The sequence below is a fragment of the Grammomys surdaster genome, unplaced genomic scaffold, assembly GCF_004785775.1.
Source record: "Grammomys surdaster isolate TR1022 unplaced genomic scaffold, NIH_TR_1.0 145, whole genome shotgun sequence".
In the NCBI taxonomy this organism is placed as follows: Eukaryota; Metazoa; Chordata; class Mammalia; order Rodentia; family Muridae; genus Grammomys; species Grammomys surdaster.
Genome location: NW_021604603.1, coordinates 602,424 through 621,676, shown reverse-complemented (window position 1 = coordinate 621,676; position 19,253 = coordinate 602,424). Strand labels below are relative to the sequence as shown.

Here is a 19,253-nt window from a genome sequence, read left to right as displayed (position 1 = left end):
TTTTGCTGAGACATATTAAAAGACTATGTGAAGCCCTGGGTCAGGCCTCATCTTTAGTTTGTCTGTATTTGTAAGTAAACCAGAGCTGCGTGCTTATTATGTTCCTTTGTCTCATTTCTTAACCGCTGTAACAGTCAAACCCTTGTGGATCTCAGTTGTGCTACAGGCCAGTTAGGCCCTCTTTCCTCAGAGACTTGTACTAGAGCTAGGTTGCTTCAGGACTATGTATTGGTTGTAGCCTCAGGGATGACTTCCCCAACCCTAGAACCATTCCCCAGCCCTTCCCTTTGTTCTAAAATCTCCTTTTTTTTTTTTTTTTTTTTGGTTTTTCGAGACAGGGTTTCTCTTGTAGCCCTGGCTGTCCTGGAACTCACTCTGTAGACCAGGCTGGCCTTGAACTCAGAAATCCGCCTGCCTCTGCCTCCCAAGTGCTGGGATTAAAGGCGTGCACCACCACCGCCCAGCGCTCTATAATCTCAATGAATTCAGAACACAAAGGTATATATAGGTGTACCGCCCAGAGAGACATAAAGTTTGTGTATTTTAAGATAGAGTCTGCCTTTGTTGCTCAGGCTGGCCCTCTGACTTGTCATCCTCCTGCTTTTGGCTTCTTCTGCATGTAGCCGGGTTACAGGCAGCTACAGTGTCCCATCCCTTTCCTATCTTGGGTCATTTTGGGTTTACATAAAAATATGTTCAAATGCATAATAACTAAATTGTTTATGATAACACAGCAAATACATTCTCACAGAAAACCAGTAAGCCCAAGAGAAAAAGAAATGTAAAACTCACAAGTATGTTAAGGAAATTGTTACTATTGCCTGACACCTGATCCTAGTCTCTGTAACCCCCCGGCCCTCCGTGCCCCCCCTCCCTGCACTGCCTGGGTACCCCTCACCCCCAGGGTCCACGTAGGAAGATTCTTATCAATTATCCGTTTCTTTCAGAATACACCTCCTCCTCATATTCTCCGATGACCTGTCTTTTAGATCCAAGCAGCTGGAGAAGTGAGGGTTTTGTTTGAATTATCCATCCGCTTTTCTCACCCCCCCCCCCCCTCCCCCCCCGCTTGGCCCGGGTTAAGAACTAGGATTTCTTGGTGCTCTCTCCCTGACTCGCTCGCAGTCCCTGTGCTCTCCCGCCACTGGACTTCCTCCCCTTTAAGGCCCACCCCTCCCCCATGCCCACGCCTCCTCCAAGCCCCACCCTCGATCCTCCCCTTTAAGGACTAGCCCAGGACGCCGAGCAGCCTGTGACGCGGCCGCCGCCCCCGGGCTGGTACTTCTCGGCACGGCGATTCCCCTGGCCGGGCCCCGCCGTCCCGCGTTCCCCGGAGCGCACGTCTCCGGGGGGAGGGAGCAGGGCTGGTGGGCGCCCGCGGCGCACAGCGGGACCCACGGGGCCCCGCGACCCGCCGAGCCTGGAGCCGGGCCGGGGCGGGGCAGCCGGCTCCAGCCCGGAGCAAACTTCGCCGCCGGGCGGGGCGTGGCGGGGACCCGGGCCCGAGCCGGAGGAGGGGGCGGCCGCGGCCCCAGCCTCTGCGCGCGAGTCGCCGGGCACCATGCTGTCGGGCTCTCCGGGCCAGACTCCGCCGGCGCCGTTCCCCAGCCCGCCACCGCCTGCCCCGGCCCAGCCGCCGCCACCGTTCCCCCAGTTCCACGTCAAGTCGGGCCTGCAGATCCGAAAGAACGCCATCACCGACGACTACAAGGTCACTAGTCAAGTGCTTGGCCTGGGCATCAACGGGAAGGTGCTGCGGATCTTCGACAAGAGAACCCAGCAAAAATTCGCCCTAAAGGTAAGTCTGGGCCGCCCGGGGTCTCGCTGGGATCCGGTGTAGCTTCCGGTCACCCCGCGAGTGGCCGGCACCCGACAGGACTCACGGGGACTGCCATGTTGGGGTGTGAGTGGGATCCCGCCAGGAGGCCACGCTTGGGTCCCGGACGGCCTCTGCTCGCTCTACCCGGCGCCGAGGACACGGTGGCCGCCTCCTCCCTCCCTCCTTCCTTTCTGCGGGCACAAAAGGCCCTTTACTCATTGAGCTGGTTGGTTGGTCGGTTTGGAGAAGTTCGCTCTCTGAGGTTTCCTTAACCCTACTCCTTATTTGGGAGCCGGAATGTGACTTCGCTCTCCTCCGCCTCGCGAGGTCGGCGCGCAGCGGTGGGGCGCGTCGGCGCGGCGCTGGAGACTGGGGACCCCGCCTCCGTGCCCCGCGATTGTCTGGAACCGCCAGCGAGCGCCTGGCTTTCGCTGCCCCTTAGGCTGCGCCTCGCTGTTTCCATCGCTCCCTTCGCCTCGCCGCAGGAAACCTTGTCTTTAAGCCAGGCTTGGCCCAGTGCTGGTAAACTGGTCCCTGGTAGCTGGAGACTCAAAGGCAGGAAACACTATTCTTGCCTTTGGGAAACCCACTCTTAATCTCTGTAGGTCTGCCTGCCTCTGCTTATGTCTGTGGTAGCCGAGAAGGAGGATTTCAGACGGTCCTTAGAGAAAGCACAGGAGTCTGTCATTCAGGGTCACTGCAAAGTTTTCTTCTCTCAAGGGTTTCAGGTTACACCATATCTCTAAAGGTCACTTGTCAGGTTTCTTTCTCCTGAGGTGTCTCAATGATTGGAGGAGCAAACTACTTCCTGTGTTATATTTTTCTCTTCCCCTTCTGCCCAAACAACTTGCTTTGTTTCAGCTATTATAGAGTACAGATAGATAGGTTATGGGTGAGACCGTTGTCATACACGGTCAACGGGACCAAAACCTGGTACTTTGTAGGGGGAAAGTAAGTTCAGTTTTTATGATGTTTTTTGCTGCTTTCATCCTCAAGATCACATTAAAAAAACAAACTATAAGCTCTTGTGGTTGTTGCTTGGTGTGAATGCTGGAGAGGGACTCTTAGCACACTGCCTGGAATGTTGAAGTATTTGTACTTTCCACTTTCCTTTCCCTATTAGTTGCTAAGTGAGGAAAGGAGTTGATTGGGTTGACCGGTGGCCCTGACCTTGGGGACTGGAGGCAAGGGAACAGTTTGAGCACAGTTAACTGTATTGTTGAGGAAGTGACAGATGTTCTTTCCGGGAAAGATTTCTCTCCTCAGCGATGCCATCTGCGTTTACCCATCAGCAGACTGGGGATGTTAGCTGTTCATTCTCTTGCATAGCTGGAACACAGTATAAAGACTTCACAACAAAAAATGCTTCACCCCTTCCTATTCTGTTTGAATATACACACCGTCCTCTGAAGTGCTCTAGGCTGTCAATTCAGATTGCTGGTTTAGTTAACAGAAGTTCGTGTACTTTTCTCCTTTGAATAGTTTTTGAAAGGAAGGAACCTAGCAGCGTATTAAACAGTCTTCATGCTTACCCTTCTCTAGTCAGAAGTGGGTGAAGACAGGAGTCAGTCTGTTTTGACAAGCAGCCTGCTCCTAGATCTTTGAGGCTGACTCAGCTGGCAAATTGCAGATTTGTACATCTTTGTGTTGTGATTTAGTAGTAGAGGAAGAAAGGAGAGCCAAGATGTTTGTAGAGTGGCAGCCATGTCAACAGCATTTGCATACCCAAATATTGGCTAAGACATAATCACAGCAGCGAGGGAATCTGGTTAAAAAAAATCCTGTTTCTGTGACACGCACCACCAAGATTCCTACATCTTATAGTTTAAAAACTTTAGGTACTGAATAGTGAAATGATTTCAAAACAAGAAGCCTTTTTATGGGGTAGCAGTGGGAGAGGATATAGTGGAACAGGCTGGGTTGATGATCCCTTTGGATGCTAAGAAGAGATCTGTGCTCTATAGCGTGTGTACCCAGCCCGTGCCTAGGGACACAGTGCTCAGAGTGGCCAGCAGCCTGACTCTCATGGGGTTTTAGGAGGCTGTCTTGTAGCCCTGAGGAATGATGAGGAATGAAAGAATTATGATCATAGGCTCTGCTCTTTGTTCTATTAAGTGAAACCAGAGCCTAAAAAACAAACAAACAAACAAACAAACAAACAACCCAAGGATGGCTCAGCGGTGAGGAGTGTTTGCTGCTTTTGCAGAGGATTCAGCTGGGTAACACCTACCTGTGACTCCAGTTCCAGGGGCTCTGACACCCTTTCTGTCCTCTATGTTCACATTATGCACTTGATACACACACACACACATACACACACACACACACACACGCACACATGCTTGCACAGACAATTCACCCATACACATAAAATAATGATAAACAAATAAAGGAACCAGCTGGTCCTGCTGCTTTTCTTTACCCTCTTGGGAAAGTTGATGTTTTGATGCTTTTGGTGGATGCTGGCTGTCACCTTGCCTTCTCATCCCTGCTCGCTAGCCTCTGAGTCATGCACACATTTCCAGTCAGTTAGAAGCCAGTTGAGAGATCATCACCATCCAACACATTCATTTAGTTGATGAGATAACCAAGGTCCAGAAGGAAGGAACAACTTGCCCAAGGCAAATGGTAATTCTTGTCATCCACTTGACAGAACCCAGAACTGAACCTAGTTCTTCTGTTTCCCTCAGGCCCCTCTCTACGTGTAACTGTAGTGGTATTGACAGGCAAGTATCCGGTTGCTGTTTCAGGGTGTCTGAGTCTGAAGAGCTGCACTGACCTATTGGCCCCATTTGTTGGCCTGAGGTCGGTGGTGGGTCTATTCCGCATTTCAGCTACATTTACTAAAGTTGGAGAGGCAGCTTCTAAGCCAGCAGCTCCTAGAGTTTTGGATGTGTGACAAGTCGCGCCTCCCCTCCCCTCAATTAGGGAGTTTGTGATAGACGTCCTATTTGTTACTCTTTGGGGATTCTGTAATTTCTTTGGTAGGGACACTCAGTCTCAATTCATCTGTGTATGAGCTGTCTGTCTTCTCCATGGGTTACATGGCTGCGTTCTGCTTCACTGTGTCATGGTGACGCTTAGGTATTAGCTGAGCAAATTTAATTAAAGCTTGTATTATTGTCCCCTCTCTGCTGTTCAGTGCTGATTAGGTGAAGCGTGTTATTGCTTTACAAAATACGGAATGTTGTCATAACTTATCTCTGTTTATCTTTCCATTGCGTAGACTAGGGGAAGCAAGGTCCTGTAGTTTCTTTCCTTTCTCCAGTGTGCCTCCCTTACTTGGTCTGTGATGTAGCTGCTTTTGGTGATATGATGGGGGAGATTAGAACCTCTCACAGTTGTCCTGGACATTGTTGAAGGGCAACACCAACACTCTCTCACTGCCCATCCTTCCCCACCCCCCTCCAGTAATGTCCTCAATCTGTGTCCTCACTGGAGAGATGACCCGATAGTGTGGCTGGCAGGGGGCAGTCTGTTTGACCTTTGCTGGACAGAAGCACGGGGAGAAGAAAGTCTTGTGATCATGCCATCCAGTTTGGTTCCAGGGAGTTGACAGTTTGTGGAACATTTGCCATATGTTTATGAGGCTAGAGGGTAGAGGCATTAATGCCTTATAAAATGTTTGGTGGTCAAGAAATCTATTTGGAAGCCGGGCGGTGGTGGCGCACGGCTTTAATCCCAGCACTTGGGAGGCAGAGGCAGGCGGATTTCTGAGTTCGAGGCCAGCCTGGTCTACAGAGTGAGTTCCAGGATAGCCAGGGCTATATATAGAGAAACCCTGTCTCGAAAAACCAAAAAAAAAAGAAAAGAAATCTATTTGGAGAAGGCAAGATCAGTAAATGTAGTCTAGGGCAGCATTGTCAAATATGGTAGGCATTCTTTGTATATAGCTGTTCGTATAAAAGTAGCCAGCATGTAGGCATAAAACCAAATGAAAAATGCAGTTAGCAGCCAAATTTGAACACTCAGAAGACTGTCGAGTCTCGCAGGAAAGACTACTGGACATTACTGGCTTAGGGGCTAACTTGTGTGACCAGGAGTAGAGGGATTCTGAAAGACAGACATCAGTGAGGGAGGATTGCCGATGCCAAGGCAGCCTTGGCTGGTGGCGGTGGGAACTTGTCGGGCCTCAGGAATGAATGGGTCTGCCAGAAGTCTTAAAACTGGCTGTGGGTAGAGCTGAGGGGAAGACCAGGAGACCAAGTAGGTCAGGAGCAATTTTGTTTTTGGTGGGGGGGAAGGCTGGGCGTCATTGAAGTTGAGGTTTGTGGACTTTTGGACAGAAAGGTCAAATTTCTGCCTTCAGAGAATATTATCTTTTGGAAGATGACAGTAGGCATGTCATCCTGACCTGGTCCTAACCTCTCTCTACTGAAGCAGGACTCTGAAGCAGGGTCTCTCTTGATGCAGGATTAGAAGTAGGTTAGTTAATGGTCATTTTTCATTTATGAATTTTGGACTTTCACGGAATCTGAAAACTCTTTAGTTAAAAGTTATAGTTGGGTGGCTGAAAGTGGGGGGAGTAGGGAGAAAACCATCATAGGACCTCAGGGTCACATATTGGTGGGGAGTCTGGGAAACAAAGTGCTCTTTTCGGGGAGGGAGGAAGAAGGCATGGGTATCCATGGTTAGAAAGACAGGAATTGGAGGTGCTGTCAGTGGAGCAGGAGCCAAATCCTGGGGCTGGAGGTAGAGTCACACTCCTGTTCTCTCCGAGAACCAGGGGTGTGAGGAGTCTGTGCCAGAGGGCCTGGCATCTTTGGTAGGCAGGTCTCAACACCTAGGTCTGAGTAGTTTTGAGGTGCCAGAGCAGACCTGCTTTGCTTGGAACCATTCCTCTTCCTGGTTGTTTTTGTGGTGTAGCAGTGTTTACTGTCCTGCCTCCTCTCTGGTTCACACCCTCCCAAGGGTCATGTTGAGGTCTCAGTTCCCCCCACCCCCCGCCATCTTTTGTGTGTTTCTTTGCCTTGGATGGAGGTGAGTGGGCAGGGAAGAGTTATTTGTAGGAACTGCAATAAGTCTTGATAGTTGAGTAATAATGGACACTCCTTGGTCATCTTGTCACCTCCTCCATCCCATTGAGGAAGAGGCTGGGCGGCGCAGAAAGGCTCTGTGGTGTGTCCCAACGTCTTGCTTGTGGGCAATGGAGCCATATGCTGTGGAACCTGCTCTTGTGGGTTTCTTAGGCTGTTTGGTTGCCAGCAGGAAGCGATGATGGTACTGAAGACCTGTCAGCCTCAAACTCAGCTCCCCGTCTTCTCATAAGAAGCTTTTCACATATCCCCCTTGTAAATGGGGGCATTTGGTAGGGACAAAAGGGTCATGCTAGAACAGCTGATACTGTTATACCAGTAAGACTGAAGTGTCTTTTCTAATCATTAGGACTGATACCCCTTAGGAGCTTTAACACTAATATTTTCTATTTTGAGGTATGTAATTTCATATATAAGTTCAAATGTAAATAGAGAAAGGCCTGTTTTTAGGGGTTATGTGCTAGATAAAAAAGTAAAAAAATCAAAACTAAGCAGTAACAGCAACAAAACCCAACAGTAATGTATCAAATGGTCTAGGTTTTGTTCCCTGCTAACTAATTGTGTGACTGTGACTGAGAGTTGGTCTCTAGCTGTCACTAGGCAAGCCCTGGCGGTGTGCAGTAGTTAGAAGAGTCTATGCAGGGGCCCAGACACCAAGGGCAGGAGAGATACTTGCTGATCCGCTCTGTGTTGAATGGTTAGCAGTACCTGGGCCAGTGTGAATGCCCTCTGATGGGTGTAATGTTGTAATGTGTCCAGCTAACTAATAATCTTTACTGATCAAATGCTCTCTCTCACATGAAAGCTTAGAAAGAATCCCAGCTTGCTGCTCAGCAGACAGGACAGGCTACGTAAGCTCTTGCCTTGAACTTAGAAGACACTTAGTGGAGTACAGCATGGAGGTGGGGATCCCTTGTTTTCCTTCCCCAGACTCTTTGCCATTTGATGTCATTGGGGACATTCGAAGGCCACTACTGTGATCAGTTGTTGAGGCTGTACCCTACATTGGAGCACCTGACTTGGGGGTAGGAATGGCTGAATTGTAGCCACGATATTACTGCTGGCTAGTGTTTGTCTTGGCATTAGACAATCATTCACTCACACGAGTGCCTTTTAATTCAGCCACAGTCTCTGTAGTGTGCAAGAGGTTATTCTGAGCCTGTAAATGGGGACTGATTCCCAGAGTTGATGAGGATGTTAGGATTTCTGTGTTGATCCACTAGTCTTCAGAGAGGGCTGGCCATTAAGGAAGCAAGTAGAGAGGGCACATCTGGAGGAGGCTGCCTTCTCCTTCCTGTGGTTCAAAATGTATGTGAGATCTTGTGTGCTAGGCTGTCCTGATTTGTTTGGAGGAAGAGGTACAGAGGAGGGGGGATCATGAGATTGGACTTGGCCTCTGGCATTGTCATATTCTTGGAGACTTTATTCTGTCATCCAGTAAACATCTGTGTCTGCCAGCTGGGAGGTGGTGGAGCTCGGGACTTAGCTCAAGGTCAACCTCCTTTGTATGGGATGTTCCCCTTTACGATCAGAAAAGCTATGTTTATGTCACTGGGAACTTGAGCTCTCCAGAAGGGCCACATGAAAGGGCATCTTATTCTTGAGGGATGGCTTCAGGCATCTCCTGACTAGTGCCAGTTTGGACTCTGGGAGATGAGAGTGGTGGCTGCAGGTAGCAGTTCTGGGCATCTGTGTAAGCTGCTTCTGCCTTGGCAGTCAGGAGGGAGCTCTGCTGTTGACACTTTCCTTCTAGTTTAGCTCCTAGGTGAGCCTTCCTTGTTTCTGGCTGGCCGAAGCAAAGGTAACATATCTTTTATCCCAGGGGAGGAGAGCGGAGCCAGAGAACTCTTCCTGGCTTATGCCTCTGCTGACCTCTGCTTCTTGTCTTGGAGTTTCTTGCCCTCCATCTGCTTCAGGGTAGGTGATTGAGTTGGTCCCTTTGATGGCATTTTGACTATCCGTGTTATTAGGAGCCTTCCAGACCACACTGGCCACTTACAGCCTGGCCTCCTGCCTCGGGCCCACGACTGATACGCAACCTCTGTCTCAGTGTCTAAAAATAAACTGGCCACGGCTGCACTTCTCTTCATAGCCCGGCACTGGTGTCTGTCCCAGGTCTTCTTGCCACACATTGAACTGTTTATCTCATTTTTCACCTGTGCCCTCCTTCTGTGCCATTTATCCTTCCAGCCTGAGCTTGGTGGATAGTTGGGGCAAATCTCTGTCCTGCGGGTGAGGTAAGAGGTGGCTTCTCTAGGTGTCTTGATTCAGTTGGACAAAGGTTCCTAGGGGCTGCCTTGCCATTCCCTAGGCAGGAGAGGGCCAGACAGAGGGAGGCAAGCAAATTTACAGATGGTTAGGCCTTCTGCTATGCTTGCCTGCTTCTTAGCTCTTGACAGTGGGGATGAGTCTGCTCTCAGTGCCTATCCTGTCTGGCCTGGGACTGAGTTTGCTACGTCTGTGTCCTCTCGCCCTATTCCCAGGTTACACACTCCACCCCACAGTGTGTGGCCTCATGTTACCACATCCTGAAGTATGACCTCATTATATTGACTTCCAGGAGTAACTGGGCCCTGGCTTCTGAGTACCTCCTTACTGAGTTGGGCCAGGGCCTCCTAGCTCAGCCACCTAAGAAGGACACCAAAGACAGAAGGCCTTTTACTTTCTCACTGCAGTGAGAGGTATTGTCTAGGTGTATCCTCTTTCTCTAACTTCTGGGGCTTCTGTGGAGCAAGATGTGGAAGCTGTGGGGTACAGTATCTTTTAGCTAGAGACAATGGGCAGGATATCTCCTTCATTTCTATTTGAGCATTCCAGTCCTTGGACAGGTGTCAATACAAGCCATGGCTCAGACCCATGTTCTATGTCTGTTTCCTGGAATCAAGGTGTATTTGAGGGGCAAGGGTATGTGGGATGAGTGTTAGGACCCAAGAGGTAGGACCTGAGAAGTCCTCTGCCTTGGTGGAGTTAACTATCTGTCCTCTCTAGTCTGTTGTCCTCAGGGCCTCATTTTCTTCTACATCAACCCCCTTAGCCTCTAGATGGGAAGAGCTGGGTAGAGTTTTATTTTTAACTGTGACAGAAGGGCCCCTGGCCTCAGAATATAGCAGGTATTTTGTGTTTCTCATCCTTAGCCTCTAATTCTTAGGAGAAAGCTAATAGACCCCTAAGGAGCAGACTTTGCGGGAGCTGGGGAGGGAAGACAGGAAGGGAAGAGTCTGCAGATTGCTGGCCATGCTTAGCTTCTGTAGAGCTTGAAGTTTCTTGCAGTGAGGAAGCAGAGGATGGCAGGGCCATGTGTGGAAGGAACTCAGAGCATCCTAGGAATGCAGGTAGACTGGTGGGGACCACCCGTATCCTAGAGTGGTATTGTAGAGGCTAGGCTAGTAAGAGGGTATTTCATGCCTTCTCTACTGGCATCTAGGGCATAGCAAGAGAGCAAAATGTATCATAATCTTTTGTTTGGTATCCTCCTTAGACTACCAGGCTCACAAGCGCACCGTGCTGCCCAGCAGAGCAGGCTGGGGATGCTCACTCAGTGGCTTCCTCTGCTCTCTGCTGTCTTTCCCTTCCTCTGTGCTGTTAGAAAGGAGTGACTGAACTCCTCACCTGGATCTCACATTCTGCTCATGTTGTGGACTTGGTCACCTTGGCTCAGAGTCTTTGAAAGGAAATAAGATTGAGTTTAGGTAAAGCAGACAAGAAGCAATAGAGAGAAGTGCCGGAGAGTACAGGGACAGTAAAGTGGTGAGGCCACACTGAGAGCAGTCAGCAGTGGAATGGGGGTCTCTCCCAGTACTGTGCTTTGCGGATGAGTTTGTGTGCAGCCCAGCTGTGAGCACACAGCATCCCCGTTGGGTTCCTTCTGCCTGCCTGTTATGATGACTTAGGCAGATGCTTCCCAGGTCTGGTTCTAATCAGCCACTCATGTTTCAATATTTACTTGTTCCTCTATTCCCATTCCTTTGCATCCATCTCTCTATATTTTCTTTGTCTTTCCCCCCACCCCGCCACTTTTCCCCTTTCTAACTTACTGGCTTTTTCTGTCCCCTACAAAGGCTGGTCTTTCATAAAGTCTTTCCCAAGTGAGTCCTGAAGCTGAGGCAACACTCAGTAGCAGAGCATGTGCTTAGCATATATGCAAAGGGGCCTGGGTTCCACCCCTAGAACTCTTTCCTGCTCCTTCTACCCCACAAAACGAAGTAGAAAAAAATGTAACCCTTCCTGTCAAATGGAAGAGACCCTTACCTGATACTAAACATCTTTTTATTTTTGGTTTGGTTTTCGAGATAGGGTTTCTCTGTGTAGTCCTGGCTGTCCTAGAACTCACTTTGTAGACCAGTCTGCCTCGAACTCAGAAATCCGCCTGCCTCTGCCTCCCAAGTGCTGGAATTAAAGGCATGCGCCACCACCGCCCGGCTGATACTAAACATCTTAAAGTGTGTTTATTTCTCCATGGGCAGGATGTTTGGTTCAGTACTAGATTAGGAAGTTAATTCCTTGGAAACCTACATCACATCTTTTTTTTTTTCCCTTATATCATCTTTTCTGTTTTTAATTTATAAAGCACTTATTTATTTAGTATACATTCATGCTTGTGTGTGTGTGTGTGTGTGTGTGTGTGTGTGTGTGTGTGCTTGTGGTATTGTTCCTCCCACTTTCTTAGTTCCTTGGGCTGAGCTCAAGTCATCAGGTTTGTCAGCGGACACCCCTCTTACCAACCATATCCTCTTATCTCAGCATAGTGACTTGATGCTTTCATTACAAACAAAACTCAGGATTGGATTAGTGGTCACACTTGGATGGGACAGTGCTGGCTGGGCTGTGAGGTTAAGCTGGGACCATAATAAAACCTTTCGATGTCAGAATGAGGCACTAACCATCTCCTGGCAGCTGTTCCAGGGTTATCTTCTGGGTGATTCTTCCTCCATCTACTCAGATCTTCTGATTCAAGAAGGTACTTTCTGTTTCCATTGGTTGGATTCTTATTCTTAACACGAGAATTACAAGAGTTAATGCTTAGCCTTCCCCTCTTGCTCTCTAGGAGCCCTCGCTGTCTTCTCTGTCATACTTGTGAAGTGTGCCAGCTTCCCTACAGTTTCTGGTTAGCTCCAGACCCACAGCAGCAACATAGATGTGAACCAGTGTTTTGTGTCCGCTGGCCTTGTGCCTGTGTGTTGCAAGACAGACCAGCAGTGAGCGTCACACTGCCCGGTCTGAGGTCAGAGCTTTCAGTCTCATGGGGCTACTTATCTCCTATGTCCTGAAGCTTGCATAGGAGATAGAACCCAAGAGACCTGTTTTCCAGCCCTACCATTGTGGCCCCGAGCAAGTCCTAGGCCATGTTTGGATTTCCCTCAGTATCTCTGTAAATTGGAAGGCTCAGACTTGACTTAGCAACACTTGTGCACTGAATGCCTCTCCTTCACTGCTACTACAAACCATTGCTGGGGAAATGGCTTGGTGCTGGGAAAGAAGTGTAGAGAGAGCTACCCAGGAAGCCATTCTCAACCAGGTTTGTTGTTGTTGTTGTTGTTGCTGCTGCAGGTCAGAGTTATTTTATCCTCCTCTTGGCTATAGTATTTTTATTCACTCACCCAAGTGTTTATAAATGTTTGCTTTCCTCCACAATGCCTCTCCTGTCTTCTTTGCTGACTGGCCATCAGGGGGTCCAGATGTCTGGATTAGCCTGGAATGGGAAAGTGATCTTTGTCATCCCTTGGGTTTATACCTCTCTGCTGTGAGATGAGAGGAGGTTGGAAGCTTCAAGACGCGCGCGCGCGCGCGCGTGTGTGTGTGTGTGTGTGTGTGTGTGTGTGTGTGTATTCTATTCTTGTTTTAGTAGTGTAGGATAGACCCTGTATTTCTAAGCAGGTTTGCCTTAGGGTAATCTTCCATTCTCCCCATCCCCTCAGATTCAGAGTAACTGGATTAATTAGGTTTGGTGAGATGGCTCACTGGGTACCCTGCTAAGCCTGACTAAGTTTGATCCTCAGGCCCCATATGTGTGCTGCGGCATGTGTGTGTCTTACCCCCCACCTCCATAAGATGTAAGTAAGAACAAGAAAATTAGCAGTGCCAAGAACTACTTTTATAGCCTCCCTTGGATACATCAGAGCCACTCGATGGCTTTGTTTGATTCCATATCACCCTTCTGTCATTCAGTCCTCTCTGGCAAGCTCAGCTGCTCTAGGGGCTCTTGGACTAAAAACACGTTCTTATGGAGCAGGTGTGATGGATGCAGCTGATGCTGTGTACACCCTCCTTAGTCCTTGCAGTGGTACTAGGTACACGCATGGGACAGCTCAACTGATGCTGTGTACACTAGTCCTTGCAGTGGTACCACAAAATCAGTTTTTTACAGAAGAGGAAACATGTTCAGAATAATTAACTCATTAGCAGTTATTGAATACCAAGTGCTAAGCATTATTTTAGGTTCTGGGGACATATCAGCTTATAAAACAGACAAAAACCAGTCTTATCTGCAGGGGGCTTGTGCTCCTGTAGGGGAAGATGGAACACACTAATTAAGTGATACAGCTTGTCAGATATTAGTGGGTACAGAGTAGAAAATAAAAAGGGAAGAGGATCTGAAATGCCAGGAGTCAGTGTCTGTCTGTCTGTCTGTCTGTCTGTCTGTCTGTCTGTCTCTTTGTGTGTGGTATTCTATTGTTTATATTCATATTAATTTTTAAAAACATATTTTTATGTATATGGATGTTTTGTCTGCCTATATGACCATGCACCATGTACATGTGGTACCCACAAAGGGTGTCAGGTCTCTGAGACTGGAGTTACTGGTGGTTGGGAGCCAGGTCCTTGGGAAGAACAGTGAGTGCTCTTAACTGCTGAGCCATCTCTCCAGCCTGGTGTTTTAGTTTTCATTGGCAGGTTAGGAAAAGCTTCCTGGAGGAGGTGACTCATGGGTGAGTCTCAAATGTATTTGGTAGAAGAGGGTATGTCAGGCAGAAGGAATAGCCAAGGCCAGAAGCTATAGATGATGGAAATGCCTAACTCTATAACCTTTACCCCCCCCCCCCTTTTTCTTTTTTGAGACAGGGTTTCACTGTGTAGCTTGAGCTGACCTCAAAGTTATGGTCTTTCTGCTTTGACATCCTGGGTGCTGAGGTAGCTGGTGTAGACTACCTTCCTGGGCTCTGAGAGTGCCTGACTAAAACCTGGCCCTTTTTTGGTTCCCAATTCTGCCTCTGTAGTTCTTCCATGGTCCCATTATAATTTAGAACATAGGCGACCTAGCAACTAATGTTCTGTTTTTAATATTTATGAATGCTTATTTATATAAATTGCTATAGTGATAAGGGTGGTTTGTGGATCTTGTTTTTGGAGTTTACAGTTTTATACAGAGTATATAAAATCAATGAGAAAAGGCATGGCCACTGTAGTCTACCCTCCAATCTAGACCCTCCTCTGGTCTGATTCATAGTTTTATTAATGAATCAGTGGAAAGGTTCAGGGAGCGGGTAATAGATGGGTGGCAGAGAAAGGGCCACAGGTGGGCCAGGAAAGGAAACAGAGACATATGGGTGGGCTCCCCAAGACAGGGTGGGTTGAGGTGGGATCACTTCATGGTGCAGCCCAGGACACAGGGTGGACACACACCTGATCCAATCTGTGGAGGGTATGGGCAAATCTGTAGACAGTAGTTGGTCTCTAGGAAGTGGGTGGGACTACGGCTGCTCCCTTTTGTTTGACCAAGTTGAGAATGTTTCTGTTAATTGACCTGAGCTGGATAGGCATGAGAACCCTAAGGAGTGTGGGGCTGGAGTGGAAGCGGCCCTGCCCTCCCTCCGCAGGCCTCAGAGGCCTCCAGGTTGTTCATTGTGTCTAGGCATATAGGTGGAGGCCCAACAGTACCCTGGTCCTCTCAGCACGTAGTGAGCAGAGGGCAGGGCTGGGGAAGGAAGGTCGATCTGTTAATATAGTTGAGAAAGTGAAGCAATGTATTAGGCCTGTTTTTTTCCTAAGCATGTGCTGTGACAAAGGAAGTTGCAACATTTTTCTTTATTTTTTTCTTTTTATAGAGTAAGAAGTAGGGAAAAAAACCCATCTTCCAGTAAACTTAAAAAAAAAAAAAGAAGTGTATTATCTTGGATGGCTTATTGTCCGTCATCTGCCTCCACCTCCCTGTCTTTTTCTTCATGTAGTCTTTTTAGAACTTTCTTTCCTGTCTTACTTTCTGTCCTCCTATGAGAGCTTGTCTTTGCAGCAGGCCAGCTATATTTCTAGAGAGGGAAGTAGCCATGACTTGGCCTGAGGATCTTGAGAAGGCTGTCTGTGGCTCTCCACGTGTCTGTTCACACACTTGGAATGTTGTTGGCCCTCCTTGGATGTTAAGGGCTGTTTGAATGGAACAAGTGGACCCTGATGCCCACCTAGGCTCTTCATGCCCCCTGGGTCTGGGCTCACGTGGTATTTCATAAGGTCGAAGCAGCTATTGTTTCTCAACTCCGATAACCACCTTCTTGGTAGATGTGAACTGTGTACACAAGCAGTGTGTGTGAGGTAGAGAGATCAAAGCTTGAACAATCATTCATGTTAATGTGGAATTTGGTCATGTTTGATTTTGGCCTCTGGGCTGGAGTTGGGCTGGAGTCCAGTTGAATTTGGAAACTTAGAAAGGATATATTTTCGTGATGAAAACTTTGTGAGACTTGGAAAAGTTGAGAGCTTAACTGACTTCCTTTCTTTTTTTGCTCAGGTTAACTTCCTTTGTCTTAGCTTTCTGTACTGTAACACAACCCCAGGATTCCAGTGTAGCCCAGCTTTGAGGTCCCGGCTTTAGTCCGCTAAGACTGTTCTGGGTTGTCCTTCAGAGTGAGGGCTCCTTGCTGCTAGGATGTTGGACTGCCCAGGGCAGGTGTTGAATTAATTGTCTTCCTAGGGAGAAAAAGGAAAAAGTCTTGTTGGTGAGAGAGAGTCCTCGTTTAGGCGCTTTGTTTCTTGTACTTCAGGTCCTGGGAATATACGATGTCTCCTCTCTCGCTGTTTTTGTTAGACTTAATCATCGTGTCTGCAGGCTGGGGAGGAGTAGAAGGAGTGGGATCAGAATTTTGACCCCTGGATTCCATAGTTGAGTCCATAAGTCCTATTCTGAAGAAACCTCTCTGGCCAATATGAGAACAGCTTTTGTGTTCTCAGATATAGTTATCTAAATTGAAATGAAATAAGCCCTGTCTACCACTGCAGTGCCCAGGAGTCGGCTGCTGGCTGCTGGGTATGCAGCACAAGTGGAGGATGTTTCTGTCAGCACAGAACATTTTCTGGATACAGTCATTCTGTATCTAGATTGATCTATACATGGAGGCAACTTGGGAAAGGGCAGCAAGAAACCAGTGATTTACAAAAGGATCTTTTCAAAATGTTTAATTCATTTGTTTCAGATAACATCTAACCATAGAGAGACTCATCTAGTCTTGTGGGCCCTAACCCGAACTGGCCATCAGATTCATTTGTGGATAACATCTGAAGGTGTAGCTTTCTGGGCAGCTCTCCTGTGGTTTATAGAGCCCTAGGTTGAACTCTGGTCCTTAGGCTTGTGCAGAAAGTGCCTTTACATGCTGAGCCATCTTGCTAGCTGATATTATAGCATTTTCATAAGATATGTCATCATATATTGTTCTGTATCACCTCCCTCCCTGACTAGGAATGTGTATTTTTAGACTATTCCAAAGGCAGAATTGCCCAGGTCTGGCAACCACCCATCTGTCAAGCCAATTTTTAAATTCTTTAGTGACAGTGGCTTTATTCTTCTTCAAGAAAACCTTACATATTAAAAAAAATAATGTAATAACTCTGTTCGTTGAATAAAAATTTTGTTCTTGATCTTATACAAATCCTTTGGCCCTCTTAGTCTTCTTCAGACCCATGGCAAAGCGCATCACCCCATGCCTCTGTTTAGTCTCAGCAAGTGGACTAGCACTCTGCAGTGTGGACCCTGCCAGGCACATTTTAAGGGAGCCTCAGGAGCCAGGGGCTCTAGGGAGATGCAATGGCATTCCCAGGATCCTTTTGGCTGTCAGGCCTTGCCGAGAGACTGAGGAAAGATCTGGATCTCTGGGAGGATCCAGCTGGAATGGCCACAGGTGCCTTTCCCCTCTCTGTGTCCTCTCCTGCTGTTGTTGCTCTGCACGGTTAGCACATGCCCTCAAGGATGGCCAACTGCTTCCTTCTGAGACCTGGAGAACTCAACCATCCATATGGCTTCAGTTTAGAAATCTTCAGTAGATACCCCTACTTCCTAAGCACGAAGCCCCCAATCTGGTGTCACAGAGAGTTGGGTTTGATCTCTCTTTGCACCCTCAGTCTTCCAGGCAGTCCCTCTCCCTGCTGCACATGTAGATCCCCTTTTTCTCTTGACGCCTTCCCCATGATTAGCCTTCTGCATTCTTCTTACTGGGGTTTTGTTCATCTTCTGAGACTCATACAAGATCTTACCTGCCCAAATTTTATCATTCCAGGCAAACCCAACTGTAGATGGACCAGTGGCAGTTGATCATGGTTGCACAGACTTGAATTACTGTCACCCCCCACCTCTTCTCAACTAGCTTGGCTCCAGGGGACAAGTAGTGTGCCCACCATTTGGTATTCCCACATGCAGCCCCAGTGCCCAGAACTCCTCAAGGTGTAATGATATGGCAGGAGAGGGTCCATATTTCTGCCTCTTTGTTCTTTTGGGAGTTTAGAAGAGGCTCTGAAAAGAGCTGGAGCCTTTGCCCCACGTCAGCATCTTCACCCTCAGCACCCAGCAGCTCAGCATCTCCAATGAGAAAAGTGGTGTTTAGCAGCTGATAATGAGCAATTGGCATTCAGGGATTGGCTGCTTTAGAAGCAGAGCTGGTATTTAAACAATAAAGTGTTTTAAATCAAATATTAAAGCACCAGCTTCAGCAACAGTTACTATTAACATAGCCCTACCCAGCTACAGTGACAAAGAAATGAGTAAAGTCGAAGAATTTTCCATAGCCTTGAGAAGAGCAGAGGGGGAGGAGTCTGGATGGGTGCTAGAAGGAGCTGGCAGGGACCTTGATTTTGTTCTCTTGGCTGAGACTGCTTGGGGAGTGGGGAAGAAAGGCTGTTAGCATTCCCTTCAAACCCAGTGACTCCCAGGTTGGACTAATGTTGTTGAGTGTTGTTGTTGTTATTATGATTATTATTGTGTGTTTGGGTATTGTGCCTGTATATATGGAAGTACATGCCTTGTGCCTGTGGAAGCCAGAAGAGGGTGTTAGATTCCCTGGAATTGGTGTTACAGGTGGTTGTGAGCCATCAGATAGGGATGCTAGGAATCCAACCCAGGCCCTCTGGAAGAGTGGCCAGTGCTCTTAACTGCTGAACCAGCTCTCCAGCCCTGAAATTTTATTTTTCAATAGTGTTCCTTTATTACTGCTTGGTGATAGCCCATGAGTTTTCTTCTGATGCAACCGAGATGACGGAGGGAGGACTAATGTAGGACTTCCTCCCTTCCAGGATGCACAGAGCTGGAGGAATTCCCCGGCCCCTTGATGGTGCCCAGACACTAACCACAACCAACAGCTCTGTCAAAGGTGTTCTGAGAAACACATGTGCCAGGAATAGTCTGAACTTTCAGAGAACAGCAGCTAGCTTGTGAGAGGTCTCCTGTGTGTTGAGTAGTATTTGAGAGTGCTGTGTGTGTGTGTGTGTGTGTGTGTGTGTACGTACACTTTTGCATATAACTGTTTGTGCTTAATCACACAGATCAGGAGATAACTTTCAAGGTCAGCTTCATTGTGAGCAAAGTAGAAGGTCCACATCCCAAGAAGGCAAAGAGGTGGCCAGAGGCTTGTTTTCTAAGTTCATCCTAAGGTATAAGTGCGGTGTTTCCCCATCCAAAGCTGGGATCTGTTTAATACACAGTTTCCCTTGGGGGAGTAAGGAATGCTGTGTTCAAGTTTGAAAGAAAATTTGAGATGTGTAATTTGAATATGAAGGTTTTGAGCAGTGGTGGTGACTTGCCTGTGTCTTCGTGTGTGTCCTTGCCTATGTCTGAGTCTGTGTCCTTGCCTATGTCTGCGTGTGTGTCCTTGCCTGTGCCTGTATGTCCTTGCCTGTGTCTGAGTGTGTGTCCCTGTCAGTGTCTGAGTGTGTGTCCCTGCCTGTGTCTGCGTGTGTGACTTTGCCTGTGTCTGAGTGTGTGCCCCTGTCTGTGTCTGAGTGTGTGTCCTTGCCTATGTCTGAGTGTATGTCTTTGCCTGTGTATGAGTGTGTGTCCCTGTCTGTGTATGAGTGTGTGTCCCCACCTGTGTCTGAGTGTATGTCCCTGTCTGAGTCTGAGTGTATGTCCTTGCCTGTGCCTGTGTGTCCCTGTCTGTGTGCCATTATTTATCTGGTTCTTAGTAGGACAGTTGGGTGAGAAGTAC

At 48.0% G+C, this 19,253-nt stretch overlaps 1 protein-coding gene across 1 annotated transcript in view; it reads left to right on the top strand.

The window, feature by feature from the left end:
* The first annotated feature begins 1,249 nt into the window (after positions 1 to 1,249).
* Positions 1,250 to 19,253, top strand: part of Mapkapk2 (MAPK activated protein kinase 2) — a 46,578-nt gene continuing 28,574 nt past the window's right edge. Inside the window, exon 1 of the mRNA XM_028764645.1 lies at positions 1,250 to 1,798. Within this exon, the coding sequence (XP_028620478.1) occupies positions 1,562 to 1,798 (237 nt within the window). The 5' untranslated portion in view covers positions 1,250 to 1,561. The remainder of the gene's footprint in view (positions 1,799 to 19,253) is intronic.